Genomic DNA, 16,894 nt, shown 5'->3' with positions numbered 1-16,894 from the left:
AATTATCGACCAATGCGGAACGTTTCGAGAACTGCCAAATAAAACGAGCCATTCCGATCTTGAAACCCTGAAGAAAGCATTTTGGCCGTCATTCGGCCAAAACTTGCTGAAACGTCAAAAACGTTTCGTATGCCGGCAGCTAATTTATGTACATTCGGAATTTGTGGACTCAAGCAGTTCGGTATAGAATTTCTAACTCCAAAGCCTTCCAATCGATAAAAGTATACCCGAAAACTTGCAAACGTTATCACGCTCAGGTTATTTTACAATTGGGGACAATAATAAATGACGATATAGTGACTGTGAGTGTTCTGTTAAAATTTTCCCGTGACGTTCATCTTTATATCTATATATAAATACATACTTACACACAAAAAGCGAGCTTCCCAAGTTTTTTGTGGAGAATAGTCTATTTCAAGATCAACATTTTCGATAGAGGCTTCGTAACTGGCGAGTTCTCTTTCGGCAACGAAACATTACCTAACTAAAAAACCATTTTCAGCATCACCAATCGAGAGAACGTCCACGCACGTGGCAAAGCATAGTCACTTCGATTATGTTGAAATTCAAGAAAACAATGTTTGTGCCCCATTCAAACGTTTTTTTCTAACGCTTTTGATTACGATCCCTGGATACTGTGTATCGCACATTTTTTTCTCAATTTTTTTCTCCCTCTATCAAAAACACTTCATACTAATCAAAACCATTTTTCCCGGTACGAACAAAATATTTGTGTAGTATTTATCTCTATGTGACGAATCAATAAGACTTGAAAAAATGGAACGGTTAATAGACCTTAATCAATTATAATGGTTGATTAATTACAAGTCCATTAGTTGCTTAATTATAGTTATCGATGAGAATTACCTGCTTAAAAAAAATGATCGGCTATCGTTCGTTGATTATTGACAATCACTAGAAATCTCTATTGACAGTGGCAATACCTTATCGAGTCAAACCAGACAAATGATTTTTTCTATACGAGCATTACCAATGAATCTTATCGAAGGACTTTTTACAGAGTTAATATATAATAGCGAAAACATTGAGCTATAGTCCCTACAATGTGTCATTATACGATTAGCAACGGAGTAATAGTGAATTTCCTATCACGTGTTATCACCATGATTATTATTCGTTTATTTTTCCTTTTTTATTTCAATGACAAAACGATTAGATGGTGGAACTCATTGAGTTGATGGATAAACAAAGATTGAGGCGAGATACAAGAATATATAAAGCCTGTCCGACCAAGCATCGTCCTCATTTCGTTATTCGGATGGGTGGACAAGATGCGCGAGCTACGAATATTCCTTGGTATGTAAATATTCATTTTCCATGACTATATATGCTCGTTCTTCGATGATTTGAGTAATTGAAAACTTTTCAGTGAAACTTTTGGTGGTCGTGACTCTTGTGGATTGCGCTTTGGGGTACGAGCCTGAGGATGAAACTCTATCAGCAGTCACTCATCAAATCAGACTTACTTCTAAAAATGCGTTGGTCGATGTCGCGACGAAAAACGGTGTGATCAATTTGGTAGTCACGAAAAATGGTACGTTGATTTAAGAATTTGAAATCCCAGGGATTTGTTCAATGCGTAATTCAATTGAAGCCTTTATGGAATCGATTAAATTTTAGTCACCATTTCTTTTAGTCTCCAATCATTTTGATAAACGTCATAAATCGAAGAACATTGATGAGGCAATTATAAAATAGAGAATAAAAAAAATTGTAGCATAAAGAATTCGAACGAAACGAAATTCAATGAAAATCCATGAATAAGCAGAAATGTGAATGCTGAAACTAGAAACATTATAAACGCAAAAACCATTTTTCTCAAACTAAAGTCAAGATTCCAGTGAACGTATGAGTTGCCTACCACGCTATAATTTCTAATTAATCGTGGATTTTTCTTCTTGCAAGCTGTTCACAATACGTAATTGAAAATTAACAGGCATCGGGTCGAAGCAGAAAAGTATTCTGTTTACAAAGGATAACGAGAACGAAATATCGGAGGAGCCGCTATCGTTGAAGAACGATTGTGGTAAAAACAAAGTTTGTTTATGGCGAGGGTCAAATTTGGAAACAATAATCGAAGCGTCTCCGGATTCGGAGAGTATAAAGATCTCAAGAGCTTCGAGTGATCCGTTGACGGATTGTTGGGATTTCGGGGATGATCAATGGTACGGAGGTCCGCAATTGCGATACCAGGCATGGCCTATACAGCACATGTATTACGAGGAGGAGCCATACGTTCCGACACATCCGAAAAACATGGCCTTGGCTGAGCGCTATTGGTTGAGCAGCGACGGTTACGCGATTTGGGTGAACGAGACAGCGCCGCTGTTTCTCGATCAAAACAACATTCTGGACAGACATTTGTGTCTGATGGCGCAGAACAAGCCGCCCTACAGAAATCGGGAGCGAGTGCGAATGGACTATTTTCTTATTGTTTCGGCGTCTCCGAAATCGGCCCACTTGTACGTGGTGGACAAGTTTTTGGGCAAGCCAAAGGGCATTCCTGACACGAGGATGATCAGGCTTCCGATCTGGTCGACCTGGGCTCGTTACAAGGCGAACGTTAGCGAGAAAGTGGTGAACGAGTTCGCGGATGAAATATTGTCCTACAACTTCACCAACAGCCAACTGGAGATCGACGACAATTGGGAAACTTGTTACGGTTCAGCGACTTTCGATCCAGTTAAATTCCCGAACGTCACGACGCTGACGGCGAACCTGAAGAAAAAAGGTTTTCGTGTTACTCTGTGGATTCATCCGTTCATAAACGAAGGTTGTGAACCGGCGTATTCGACCGCTCTCAAAAACGGTTATTTCGTGAAAAATCTCGATGGTGCTGTTCGCATGAGCTGGTGGCAAGGCCTCTATGCAGGTACCATCGATTTTACAAATACAAAAGCAGTCCAGTGGTGGGTCGCTCGATTGAGATTGCTCCAGAACCTCGGAATCGACGGATTTAAATTTGACGCCGGCGAAGTTTCCTGGTTGCCACAGATACCCTCTCTGAATGCCACGATCGACCTTCAGCCCGGAGCGTTCACCAACGATTACGTCAGTGCTCTCGCTCAAAACTTTAACAACCTCACCGAGGTTCGAGTCGGATGGAAATCACAACAACTTCCCCTTTTCGTCCGTATGATCGACAAGGACACAAGATGGACCTGGAACAATGGATTGCCCACTCTCATCACGACTCTTCTCCAGATGAATCTCAACGGATACGTCCATGTGCTTCCAGACATGATCGGTGGCAACGGCTATCTCAACAATTCCCTCAATGGCACTTTTCTTCCATCCAGAGAGCTCTTCCTTCGTTGGCTCCAGGCCAACGTTTTTATGCCAGCTCTCCAATACTCTTTCGTTCCCTGGGACTACGATAATGAGGTTATTTCCATTTCGAGAATATACACAGAGCTTCACGATGTTGCCACTCCGCTAATCGTTGATCTAATGCGAAAAGCTGTCACCGATGGAACTCCTGTTAATGCCCCTATATGGTGGATCGCACCGCATGATCAAACGGCTCACAAGATCAACGATGGTAAGCTATTTTCTATAACAATTAAAAAATTGATAAAATACACGATGTTGAAGAAATTGTAACTTGTTTGTTCGAATTTCACCTCTACAGAAGTGAATAGTTGACTTTTCAGATCGGAAACACCTTCTCAACTTCTTTGCTCATTTCTCATATTAATTCCCTAAATCTTATTGCTTCAGAATTCATGCTGGGAGAATCCATTTTGGTTGCTCCGGTGACAGCGGAAGGAGCTGTGTTTCGTGACATTTATCTACCGATTGGAACTTGGGTAGATCCTTACGAAAATAGAACATATACGGGACCGATTTGGCTGTGGAGTCACCCGGCACCTCTCTCCGTTTTGCCGTTCTTCGTGAAACAATCGGCCAGCAGTGATAATCTGTTGCAGGACCTACGTAATGCAATCCTTCCGTAATGCGCGAGCCCGATGAATGATGAGAATACAAATTTATTTTGTTATTTCGTCGTATTTATTCATTCTAAGCCTCGTAAATATTGTATAAAAATAATTAACATCTTTCAATTCAATATGAGAAGCGATCTTATCTCTGCGTTGAGATTGTTTATTATCGCATCGTCGATCGTATAGCTACCAGTCTTTAAAAGCGAATCTCTCTCCTCAATAAGTTTACTCAAACGGTCGTCCCGCTCTCCCGATTTTCCTGTACTGCGAGGGGATTTCGTTGGACTATTTGGCGCGTAAACAGTATCTCCAGGCCCAAAAAACGATCGATGGCTCGGCTCGTTCGCCCGCCCGAACGTTGGTCTTGGCTTTATGACGTCTATTTCCTTTTGTATTTCACCGAGCGTTATTTGGTCGTTTGTTAGAGAACTCGAATCCGCGCAAAGAATCTCTTCCAAACTGTAACACGTTAACAGAAAATATTACTACGTCGCTCGAATCCCCGATGAATGGTTGAAACCAATTAGAACTGGATTTGCATCCATGCTTGTTTTATTCTAATGACAAAAAATGAAAGTCCTTGAAATGGGGGATTGGAAGATTTTTTCGTTAAACTATTGGATGATAATGAATTGATATTTTTTAAATTTTAACAATCAATGAAAATGGAATGAAATTTCAACTACATACTGATTTCCTACATCAAAGAGGGTTTGAGAATAAACATTTGGTGGAAACATTCTATTGATCTTCTTCTACAAATGAGAACAAGAAGCCTACAAAAATTCTGCCGGTTTATGTGGTAGATCATTGAAGCTGGGTATACCAAGAATAATTTCAAGCGAATCGGTGGACTAACATATGTCCTGTGATTGAAGTAGCGAACTTACTCAAGATTTTTCAATTCATCTTTGCTCGTTTTAATCTGAACTTCAATGGCTTGCTGGTGCTCCATTTTCATTCGATGAATTTCTCTCACCGCTTTTCCCCATTGTTCCTTGAAGAACGATTTACTTTTTTGAGTACTTTCAAGCTTTTGCTCCAACGCTTTGACGTCCTGGATCAACGAAGCAGTTTGGTCCTGAGTCAATGTACTTTTACGACAAATTTGCAGCTCTTCTGCCTGCTTGCTCGCCAATCTATCGAGTTTCTCATTTTCCAATCGCAATGGCTCCAGTTCTGCCTCTAATATACTCTTCTGTTCGTGAAGGATGTTTACCTGCACAAATTATGATGTATAATTAATGAAATTAATATATTTTCAAAGAACGACTGGTAAAAAAAAAATCTAGTTATTCGTGCAATGAATATAAAGTGACTTATCACACCTTTGCAAGAAGTTCTTCTTGCATTCGTTGAAACGCATCCTGCAGTTCCTGCAGTTTTTTTTCGTATCTCCACTGCAAATCTTCGTTAGCTTTTATGAGTCGAGCTTCTTTCTCAAGGCTTTTGAGTCTCCGAGTTCGCAAGTCCTCGGTCGCCATATTCAAACTGTTTGCAAGCATTTTGCACTGTTCGACGCTGCAGGCAAGCTTCGCTTCCAAATTCTCCCGACGTTTTTGCCACTCTTCGCTCAATCGGTCGAGATGACGTTCCTCTTTCCTCTTCAACTACATTCGTCATATTCGCAATAGCTGTTAAGGATGTTTACATGCATACATTGACTGGCAAAAAAATTCAAAAGGAGTTTCAATTCGTGGCGGATTTACGAAAACGTAACGGAATTCAGCCATACTTCACGAGTCTCGAATGGTTATTCAAACTAAACACATGGTGAAGAGAAATATTACTGGCTTTGCAAGAATTATTATCTTCAACGGACGATTAATTCACTTTTTTTTATTGTGTTTGTTTTATTGATTTTTATCATGATTATTTAACACTTTTCTTTTTATAAGGGTCGGAAGATTTTTCAATTTTCGTACTGAAATTCTTCAAGAATATTTTTTGGTCAGGAATGTATGTGTGAAACAGCCCAATCACGTTTGGAATTATCAAGAACTGTAGAAAAATCAGTAATAACGGAGACTCATATACGAACCTCGACGAGAAATATCTCTTGTTGACGTTCTTTCCAAATTTCGAGTTCCTCGACGATCTTATAAGCTAAACTATCGTCCATAATTGGTGGACCCAAATTTTCGCCCGGGGCAGTTTGGTGAGTTTTGTAATACGGTCCATGATCCTGGAGGTACATCGAAACGTCTATTGCTCCTACGACATTTTTATCATTATCGTACAATGGAGCTTCGTACTGAATCTCGCGCTGAAAAAAATAATTTTTCTTTATACCTTCTGTACAAATTTCCTCGTGCGAACTTCTGTTGAAAACGTTACCTCATCACGTGCAAATAAACGGTCGACTTCGAGGATTGTCTGACCCGATGGCATTTTCGTTTCATCAGCGAGATCACGAACGCTGATTCTCGGTGGAAAAGACAACAATAAATGACGAATTTCCTTAGCCGCCGATATGAAATGTAACTTGCAACCGATTTCCTGCAGCCGCAATTTCTCGTTCGCTACAAGTGGTACCTTTGGATACAGCGTCGACATTATCTCAGCTTTTGGATGATGAAACCTGAAAAAATTGTCGAAAATTCAGCAAGCTCTGAAAGTTAGATTCCATGTAGGAATTATAGATCAAATTAAGTCAGTCACGCTTTATCTCGTTTTCTCCTCTAGTTCTAGAATCGTATCACAAAATTTTATGAACAAATACCTTGCTTAACAAATGCCAAATTTCTGAGAAGTAAAAATTTTTAAAAATTCAAAATATCTTTGAATCAGCTAAGAACCAGCTGATCAGCATTTTTTACAGCTAAGAAGCCCTTAAAAAAATTCAATCGTTTACCTGAATTCAATATTTTGTATCGGCGACGACGATTGAATTCCGGTTAAACTCACATTGAGACAATAACAATGATAAGCTTCAACACTGTTTTCATGATTGTTGTAGGAATTAGTAGCAGTAACGACGCTCCTTGGTAATGGCAATCGGTCGTCCGGAATTCTGGGATTTTCGTAATCGTTTTGTAAATTTCTGCAACCGAGGTTCCTGTAATCGCCACCAATACATTTGTTGAAATCGCCGCATGGGTTTCTGTGGGCGTCTATTTCTGAGGTTGCCTCGTTGACGTTCGGAGGTTCAAATCTTTCAGGTGGTCTCGAAGGAATTTGAAAAATATCTGTGGCTCTCGTTTCGTCGGTCTGTTTGGGGCCTATGTAAATCAAACGTAATTGAAGATCGAGAAAAGCCTCGTTATCTTGGCTATCTCCGATATTTCGCGGCGTTGTTCGTTTGTTCAAGACACAACGACGATTTATAACGTTGTCGTTATTCGATTCGTTTATCGATGAAAGTTCCGTAAGTTTTGATGGTAACAACGACCTGAGATCCACCTCGGAATGTCCGAGAACAGTATCACTTTGCTGCATTATCAGAAGCAAATTTGGCCTCTCTTGTAAATAATTTCGCAAAATCTCCAACGAGCTTCTTATCCTTATAACTGCTTTTTCGTCCACTGCTAGTCGTCTCTCCAAACTTCCAAATGCTTTCAGTTGCACATCGTTTTCCAGTACACGATACCATAAACTATAATCACCCGCTGCTTCACGAGCTTGCTCTCTGAACAAGTGCAGATTTTGAGCTGTCCCTGCAACTATTTCCAGCAAGAAAAGAGAACGACAAGTTGTTATTGGTCCTAGTTGTATAAGGCATTCTTCTTCCACCAGGTACGGAGATGCTAATTTGCTGGATGATATTTGTGTATTGTCCTCTCGCATTCCATTTTGGGTTTCCATAGACTATGAATAAATAAAAAATATGAATGCATACTATAGCTATCTCTAGATGCATTTCAAACTGTTGTTTTTTTTTCGATTATCTTTACTATTCAATTCCATTCGATAGACTTGAGTTCCGTATTAAGAATTTGGATTTCTGAAGTATCTTGCGTACATAAAATTACCTCTCTGGACAAAATTCGACGTTCGTAAGCATCATGTTCTTCTATGGTGAGTGATAGCAAAATTTCTGGTTTATGTGCTTTCAAGTCACTTCTGAGATTGAAAAATGTATGCCAAGTGGCTGGAACGTCAACAACTTGGTCTCTGGGCAAGAGAATCCGAGCGGTTCTTAGACTGAGCAACATATGACCGATCTTATCTCTCATACCAGTTTCCTTTATTTCAAAACATTCTATTTTGACAGGTTCTTGGCCGGACCGCATTCTGGAAACAGAGAAATGGAAGAGGTTGAAAAGGCAAAAACCAAGTTAAATACATGGATGCTCGATTCTTACTTTCTCAAGACATTTTTGTCAGATTTCCAGACAAGATCGGTGTTATAACTGGGTTGAGGATCTGGTTCGATACAACCGCTTTCCAAAGATTGGCCATTTAGAGTTGCAACGATAGTGGTAGGATTTAAAATTCGATGGAAACCCTTGCCTAGTAAAGTATCGATGAAATTCGTGCATATTCTTTCTTCAGGTCATCATTTTACATTTTTCAAGAAACGCGAGGTTAGAGCTCCAAACAATTGCAACTGAAATCTCACCTTCTCTCAGGCTGAGAACGACCTGAATCGCCGATCCACTCAAGTGCTCCATTATTTGAAGGTTCTACGAAGTAGTTGTAATTGAATAATCAAACTTTTTACATATTTTTTTTCCGACTTGACGAAAAAATAACGTTTGACAGGTGACGTTTGTCTCTGTAGGATGCGCCGCCAAACATGTTCGAATTTTATGCACCCGCGCAAAATGATTAGTTTGCGCCATCTTTTGACGCTTCATAAAATTCAATAATTTGTAAAAGCAATAAATACGAAAAAGTTATTAAATTTATCTTCAATTATATTTTTATTATAACGTTAACCTTATTTTTCCTCAAGTACGACAGTTTATTCACTCGATTGACTAAAAAATTTGGGACGTTTGAAAATAGAACATTCATCGCGAAGTCATAGGATTGCTTCTTGACTGGGCCGCGCTTCTTGACTGATTCATAATTGTGAAAAAAGAAAAACTTTTCTGGCCAATTCTTACGACGTGCCTTGTAAAAGAAAAGTTTCATCAATCGCGTAACAGTTCGTTAATATGTTAAGGGCATATGGGTTAATAGTGGAAAAAATGTGTGTTTGAGTCTTTTGCTATAATGTGGCTAATGTCAATAATTCAACTAATGGTTTGATAATTCAATGAAAACCCGCGGTTAGTTTCGCTTCGTTTGAACAATTTTACCACCAACCAAAAGTATTCTTTCTTCATATTGGTAACAGTGGTTATGTTCATCATTTTTCGTTGAAACATGCTGTTTTGTTTGGGTTTTTATCTCTTATCATACGCACTCCGTGATTTTTGTATTATCTACTTTTATAAGAGTTAAATCTTACGTTATCATTACTTCTTTTTCACTTGCGGTTTCAGTTTTTCTTTTTTTTCATTCTAGGGAATTCATTATCACAAAGAGTTTGTAAATCACCCAGAAGAGAGCAGCACAAACTGAGTTAAAATTCCAGTGTTTATTTATCCGTAAGATTGGCACTCGTTCTCCGGCCTCGTAACAAAAAAATATCATCACCTAATGTCCGAGTGCGAGCGCCAGAGGCAGGATCTCTCCGCGAGGCCCCGTGTCTGCGAAACTGTTCGCCCGTGTCGTTGGGTAAAAGTGAATCTCTCGGGAGAGAGACTAAGATAGGAAAGGAAAGAAAGAGAGAGAGGGAGAGAAAACGAAAGAGTGGGAGAGAGCGGGTGGCTGGCAAAGCGGGAGTGATATATCGCAATCTTTATAATACATTTTTTCGTGTCCCCTCTCGAGAGACTCGGAAAATTTTCGCGCGTTTAATGGAACTCGGTGTAGAGCGAATAATCCGTAAGACGTTCGGGAACGAGTATAAGTGCATTGTGAGTGAGAAGAATGAAAATCGGGGTGGTGACGCGAAATATCGGCGTAGGCAATATACACACCGTCGTTCCAATACTATAGCGAATTCTCTTATACTGCCACACAAAACGAGTGCGAGAAAGACGAGCGATTAAGGGAGAAAAAAATAGAGCGAGAGCGAGGGAGTGAGAGAAAAAAAGAAAGAGGGAGACAGCGTAAAAGAGGAAAAAAAAAGAAAGAAAAAGTTCTAGTTGCCGCGAGTGTGTGTATCTAAGGGGACACAGGGCTTTTCAAAAGTGAGGGTCAATGCTCGAGAGTGGCTAGCGGCTGGCTGGCTGGCTGGCTAGCTGGCATTTCAAGTAGTCGTCGCCGTCGTCGTCGTGTGGTGATTTTTTGTAGTTAAAAAACGAAAATTAACGAAACAACAAAAAACAACGTGACTCTACCCTTTTTCCTTCGCCCCGAGGAATTATTGTGGGTTACAGAGAAAAGAAAAAAAAAAGAAACGTCGAAATCGGGCCGTGTCGGTGATATATACACGGTGGCGGCGACGGCGGCGGCGGCGATGACCCACAATGGAGGTCTTCACGGGATTCTCCCTGCACGAAGACGGGACCACGTTCGGGGATGCGTCGTTCAGTGACTGAGGTTTGTTTTTTATTTTTATATCAAACTATTTTTCAGGCTCGATCGCATTACCAGTGACGCGAAAGATGAAATCGTTTATATGCTTGATTCAGTTTTCATGTCGTGTTGTGAAAACGGGTGGCACATGCCGGAGTTCTGATTTTTCATATTTTTTTTCCGTTCCTTCCTCCTGGAGCATTAACTGAGAGCTCCCGTGTAGTTTGTGGCTACACTCATGTGCATATACATAAACATTGGTTGATACCATTCATGTGAATACATAAGCATACACATATTCGTATATAATTCTTTATGCATACACACACATGTGTACATATATGCTCGCGCTTATATAGGTAAAGTTGCTGCTGCGTTTTCGTTCCCTCTTCGTTAATAATACACGCGACACATCTTTATAACCATTGATATTCTCGGAGCGTGTGGCTCGTTGTTTTTTCTCGTTTTTTTTTGCGCATGTGTCAGAGTGCGTGACTCGACGACGCTCCTGCTGATTCTCCAAACACGTTCCACGATCGAAAATTTTGGTTTTTTCTCTCTTATTTTATTCGTTTTCACTGAGAGACAAGGAGGAAAACTTATCGTGCCATGATCGATCTCTGATTAAAGTTTCAGGAGACAAAAAAAACGTTTCAACGCAATGAACGTTTTCATCAATTTATAAATTTGAACGAGTGCTCGTTTGTGTTTGAGAACTGAAAAAAAATGAAGAAAAAACGGTTTCGCGGTGATGAGTAAAAATTTTGATAAAACGGGTTAATACAATTACGCGCGTACAATCGCGATGAGAAATATTTTGGGAACGTCCCAATTATCATATTGATGCTACAATCGATCGACGCGTTAACGGTTTTGTTTTAATACACGGGAAATAATATTATAAGTTAGCCCAGATGGGAGTTTATTTTCTTTCAATTTCATCATGCATGAGTGAATTCATCATCATCAGGGTTAGTCACCTTTTTGTGTTTTCGTGCTTTCATTGCCATGCTTCTTCGATATGAAATGGAACAATCCTTCCCTTTTTTGCCATTTTTTTAACGACATGCTTGTTGCATCGATGAGTTAATTTGGTCAAGATCTCGAATTGTCTGACATTCGAATGAATTTTCTTCCATTGAATAGTGACTGTTTCGAAAAGTCTTCTGTCAATATGGGTGTTAATTTTTCACAGATTTCCATATTTTGATAAATTTTTTATGTGTATTTTGTACAGCAAAAAAAATTCAAATAAAATTAGCAAAGGTCCCTGAATTCTATATTGATCTTTGCTTTGTTTATTTTTCTCAATATTTACATAACTGGAAATATTTTATGAATGAAAAAAAGTGTCGCATATATGACTGTCAAAAAAGTGTCTCAACAAATTCTACCCGCGCATACACAAATGCCATGAATTCTCTTCTGACAAAATGGTTAACACCTGAAAAACAAGTTCTTTCTCATCGCAATGAAAATGCTTTCATCCTGTCGATCAAAAGCGATCGAGCGACAGTTTTCCAAAGCAGAAATAAATTTGATGTTTTGTACTGTCCCCACACATTCGCCAGGAACAACTATTTTTATATTGTCATTGACGATACTAAAAAAAATAGTCCACAAACAATGAGCAAACTGTTTTGTTTTATAATTAAAGTGACATTCAGTCTGAAGTACAAAGAATAATGTTTGAAAAATCGAATCACCAGGTGGCAAATAGGAGGATCCTGTCGCAGCGAGACGGAGGATCGAAATGCAGAAGAGAGACGGCAGAGAGAACAGAGCGGACAAGGAGCTTGCTCGTGGAGGCGGTGGCGGGGAGCGTGATCGTGAGCAAGAAGCTACTAAAAGAACGCCTCGCGGAAACAACTACGCTATAAGAACAAACATGCATACTTCAAGACACAGCGTTACTTCCACCTCCGCTGTTTTGATGGTCGGACCCAATTTTCGTGTTGGCAGAAAAATAGGCTGTGGTAATTTTGGAGAACTCAGACTCGGTGAGTTTTGTCTATCGATATCCATTTTTTTTTCTCACCGTCGTGTCAGACAACTTTGAAATATTTTTCTTCATCGCTGAACATATTATTCTGCTTTTCAACCATTTTAACATTTACAGTTAAACTTTAAGTTCTTCTGTTAGAATTCTAGGGTATTTGGAATCGGGGAGTTTCACAATTGGTTCTTCCATCGCCATATTAATTTGCAGGAATTTTGTCGCAATCCTAGAGGCTCCGGGAACTCGCTATTTTGTACAAAATTCTTATAATCCTTCCGGTTACTCCTTGGGCTTGATATTCGCTGCAAATCTCACTTGTCGCTTGACCGTCGCTCTCTCTCCGTTGTATCGTAATCTTCAGTTTGAGATTCAGGAAAGATTTCCCTTTGATTACCAGCCGATGAGAGCGTCCGGATGGAACTAACAAACTCAGAAAAAGCCACAAATCACAAATTAACCATAAAATTTCCATAAGTCGGAATATCAAACGTGAAAAACAGTCGGGAGATCGAATCATGGGAGATGGAATTTTTACATGAAGTAAAAAAGGTTCAACATTGGATGAGAATGAATGAAAACGTAGGAATTTGTTTGTCGCGCCGACAGCCTCAAGAGGCGTTGTGAAGTTTCCTGACTTTCTGATTCGCGAGTCCTTGAAAATGTTGCAAAATTCCGAGGAAAAAAATCATTTCTAATCAGTTTCCGCGCACGATCTTCGCACGGACTCGTTCCATTGTGAATACATATTTTGAAAGATAAGAAACGTCGTCAGATATCATTGATAGGAGGAAACAAAACTCGAAGCTGTGCAAGAGACGATAAAACTTTTCGACTGCAAGAGCTCGCTGTAGATAAAATGTTCCTTTTCGGTGCAGCGGTGGAGTGAAAATTACGCAGGTCCGGAAGTAACCAGATTGAGTAGTCGTTCCGGCTTAACGACAGAGAGCCAGAGGGAATTTCTCATTATCCTGATAAACTCGGTGTCGAGAGTCTGGTTAATTGGGTTACGGTGACTCGGCAACGAGCCATCTCTGCAAACTGCTCTACCTCACGATGTACCGAGTCGCGTTTATCAAATGACAGCATATTTTCCTCCCGGTGCATGTTTTTTTCATTTGTTCCGAGCGAAAGTCTAACAGCATGGGGGAAAAAAAGTTTTTCGAATCCCTTAAAAAGCATGAGCTCTAAAAAAACCTAAAAAACCTCGAAATTTAACAGTTCATGAGACTAAATTCCTTCCTATCAATGAATCAACGATTTTTCGAGGCCGACGATTCCCATTCGTCGCAAAAGTGACATTTCGCGTGGATAGTAATCGCTTCTGTGTCACGACTCGCTTTTTTCCTCTGAAAAAAAGTTTAATCGATCCCTCGTCGTAAAGTATGAATTTGGGGACGAAGCTGAAGTTTGCAACTCCGGAGTCCAACGAAACGAATCTCAATAAACATTTGTAATTCACCGATTTTTTATTTCACGAGGCGCAGGTTGAAAAACTATACGAATTGCAAATTCGGCACGGAACGAAATTGAAGAGTGACTGGAATTATTCGAAGCTCTTTTTTTACATCATTTCGTTGGACTCCAACGTTGCAAACTTCAGCGTCATAATCTCGTAAAAAAATGTAAAAAGCATCGAAACTGAAATATCGATGCAACAGAATTAAATCCAATGAATAATTCATCGATTTTCCATGACGAATCGAGGACTTTTCCACAGCCCAACGATTCTCCTCGATACCAATTAACATTGACAATAATCGTCTAGTTTGAAAAACTCAAAAACTCAAAAAATCTCAGCTTTAAAAGCTACGAATTGCAAATTCGAGAGGGAACGAAATTGGAGAATTACTGGAATTATTGGAGGCTTCTTTTTAACATCATTCCGTTGGACTCCAACGTTGCAAACTCGATCTAATTCGCGATAAAATTCTCGTGACGAGAGCTCGTCGATCGCAGGAAACTGAAAATGTATTTTTTCGTTGGTCACACTGTGCGCTTGTGCTGGCAGCAAAAGTACGTTGATTCTGTTGCTACGAGTCGAGACAGGTCTGCTAGCCTCTTACCTGTCTGGTCTTGTGCTCAGGTTCGTGCATAGCGAAGCTATCGCTCCCCCCCGACTAGGGTGACTCAGTTGACCAGTGTCAGGGAAAAGAGTACGACGAAGAGGGAGTGGGACCGAGCGGCGCGCGAGGGAGAGACGACCAGATGGAGGGAAAATGAAGGAAAGAGAGAGACTCGAGCCGGAGCTCCTGCTCTCGAATCCGGGGCTCACTTACCTGTTGTCCGATAAACAATAGTTTTGAGCTTCGACATTCGCGTCTATACAGAGCCCTTAATTTGAGTTATTTTCGTCCGAGCTGGACGACGTTTGACCCTGAACTCTTGCCACCTCCACTCGCCGTCCGGTCATCGTAATTTTTCAAACGGATTGCGACGTTAATTGGGAGTTGTTAGGAATTGAATTTGAGTCGTAAGAAATTTCTAAATGTCAAATCTCCCAATATTTTCATTGTTTTTTGGTATCTATTGAAAAATCACGAGTTTTTGCGACGACCTCGACAGGAGGCACGAGACACTCCCGGAGATTTTTTGATCGAATTGAGTTTCTCACAGCGAGTCAAGCGGCTCCGGGGGCAGGAGCGTTTCTCGGTGAGGCGATGCGGGGAGGTTTCGTTGTTAATTTTTAAATAGACCGAAAAGACTGGCTCGAGTCAGGGCTCCCCAACAAACGAGAATAAATTAAGGAAGTATTCGATATTAAAATGTTCAATGAAATTGAGTTTGTAGGCGGAGTCGGTCGCGCGCGCGCGTCGAGAACGATTTTCCCAAGTGCGTTAAAAGCCTTGAAAAATAGATGAGGCTGAGCAGGTTGAAAGAAACGAAAAGCTTCGAAATCGAGTGCGCTCGATTCGAGACGAAGCTCCCGGGCCAAAGAGACCCTCCGAAAACGAGTGTCGAAATGTCCATTCGTAAAATCGAAATAAAAAACGACTCCGTTGTGCGTAGCTCGAGTGGTAGCAATAAAAATAGAAAACGAGCTTGAACCGTCAAATTTCGTTCTAATCCAATGTCGTAGTCCAACGAAACGGTCTCCAATCTCGAAACGGATTCTCCAATTTCGTTCCCCCTCGAATTTGCAATTCGTAGTATTTCAAGCTGCACCGATGCTCCGTGGAATAAAAAATGCGCAAATTACAAATGTTTTTCCCTCATTTCGTTGGACTCGAGCCCTGCGCGAACTTCAGCGTCGTTCCAAAACTCATTCGAGTCCACGTATTGATGGATTCGCAAAAACAAACTGCGTTCGAATCCCCGGTCGATGAGCCCCGATAATCGCAACAGTTTCAGCCAGCCTTTCATTGTTTCTCCTTTCATTATCGCCTCATCCGAGCAGCGGCCCGTTAGTGCGCCGCTCTCTGAATCACTAGCGAAGTAGCGAGTTCGGTTGAACGCATCGGGAATGCGATTCATAGCCACGATTGCTTTTCCCCCGTGGCCGCTCTCTCCCCTTTGTATAAACACGAGGATTTAGAATATTGTGCGTAGACGTATGTACGCGGATGCACACCGGTGTTCTTATCTGTGCCGTCGAGGCTCCAACGTTCCCTCGCGATATGTAAATTTTTCACGAGTTCGAGGAGGCGAGCGTGAAAAAGCGGCGTTCCTTTCTGATCAGCGTTCTCGTTAAGTTTATTCCCAAATGTCACTTCCGACGACTCTCCATCCAGTCAATAAATTCCTTAGAATCTTGAATTCCGTTGCGATTTTTTTGGGTACCTCGGTGCAGAAACTGGCACGCACTCTGTGTGTCCGCTGGACGCGCGATTGATTCGACGAATATGTCGATCCTGAAGAATCACCAGGCCAAAAAGAGTCCCATTTCTGGGGCGCGAGAAGCGTCGAAGAGCGCCGAGTCACTGTTCATCGAACCCGAAACTTAGCTCGGGAACAAAGATTTAAAGTTAACGCATCGGTAGCATCGCTCTCGTAACTCGTCGATGCCACGTTGCATAATCCCCAGGAAAATGGAGGCGCGTCAGGAGGCAAGTTTTCCGCGTGTCTCGCCTTCACCGTCGTTTTTATCTTTTTTTTTTTTTTTTTCTTTTCTTTTCTTTCTTTTTCTTCTTCGTTTCTAGTTTTTCGGGCACGGATAAAGAGGTTTTTCGTTCATATCCGCATGAACGAGACGTCTGTTGCTACTCTCGTACGAATAACGCCCCGGGTACGCGTACCCTGACCTACATTCAACTCGTATTCGTAGACGTCCCTCTCTGCCGCGTATCCGTGTACGAGATCACAAGTAACCGGGCATGTGCTGGTCGTCTCTCTCGTATTCTCATTATATACGCGGATCTCGTGCATCTCGAAATTTTCATAGAGCACTCGCTGCTCGTTCCGACGAAGCTCTGGGAGTCGT

At 40.9% G+C, this 16,894-nt stretch overlaps 3 protein-coding genes across 14 annotated transcripts in view; 2 read left to right on the top strand and 1 right to left on the bottom strand.

The window, feature by feature from the left end:
• Positions 1–44: 44 nt before the first annotated feature.
• On the top strand, positions 45–4,107 carry tobi (target of brain insulin). 2 transcript variants are annotated; one of them, XM_043424511.1, is made up of 5 exons: positions 45–181; positions 1,178–1,317; positions 1,391–1,555; positions 1,958–3,562; positions 3,742–4,107. In XM_043424511.1, the coding sequence occupies exons 2-5, from the start codon at positions 1,293–1,295 to the stop codon at positions 3,975–3,977; spliced, it is 2,031 nt and encodes a 676-aa protein (XP_043280446.1). In that variant the 5' UTR covers positions 45–181; positions 1,178–1,292; the 3' UTR covers positions 3,978–4,107. The 2 variants fall into 2 exon arrangements, with proteins under 2 accessions (XP_043280446.1, XP_043280444.1); XM_043424509.1 differs by having other exon boundaries at positions 167–302.
• LOC122413863 (centrosomal protein of 120 kDa-like) lies at positions 4,010–9,382 on the bottom strand. 2 transcript variants are annotated; one of them, XM_043424501.1, is made up of 10 exons: positions 9,364–9,382; positions 8,527–8,590; positions 8,270–8,417; positions 7,937–8,198; positions 6,820–7,772; positions 6,303–6,546; positions 6,007–6,231; positions 5,294–5,575; positions 4,856–5,184; positions 4,010–4,424 (listed from the first exon to the last, which is right to left on the bottom strand). In XM_043424501.1, exons 2-10 carry the CDS (start codon positions 8,576–8,578, stop codon positions 4,082–4,084), a joined length of 2,838 nt encoding a protein of 945 aa, XP_043280436.1. In that variant the 5' UTR covers positions 8,579–8,590; positions 9,364–9,382; the 3' UTR covers positions 4,010–4,081. The 2 variants fall into 2 exon arrangements, with proteins under 2 accessions (XP_043280436.1, XP_043280435.1); XM_043424500.1 differs by lacking the exon at positions 9,364–9,382 and adding an exon at positions 8,847–8,865.
• A 168-nt stretch (positions 9,383–9,550) lies between these two features.
• Positions 9,551–16,894, top strand: part of gish (casein kinase I gish) — a 30,345-nt gene continuing 23,001 nt past the window's right edge. For 9 of the 10 annotated variants that reach the window (XM_043424523.1, XM_043424519.1, XM_043424517.1 and 6 more), the window contains exons 1-2: positions 9,551–10,502; positions 12,188–12,478. In XM_043424523.1, the coding sequence (XP_043280458.1) occupies positions 12,232–12,478 (247 nt within the window). In that variant the 5' untranslated portion in view covers positions 9,551–10,502; positions 12,188–12,231. The remainder of the gene's footprint in view (positions 10,503–12,187; positions 12,479–16,894) is intronic. The other variant, XM_043424522.1, reaches the window with a different exon arrangement.

Source organism: Venturia canescens, chromosome 7 (genome assembly GCF_019457755.1).
Source record: "Venturia canescens isolate UGA chromosome 7, ASM1945775v1, whole genome shotgun sequence".
Classification (NCBI taxonomy): Eukaryota; Metazoa; Arthropoda; class Insecta; order Hymenoptera; family Ichneumonidae; genus Venturia; species Venturia canescens.
Note: the sequence above shows the minus strand (reverse complement) of the source record. Positions and strands in the feature narration are given on the sequence as shown.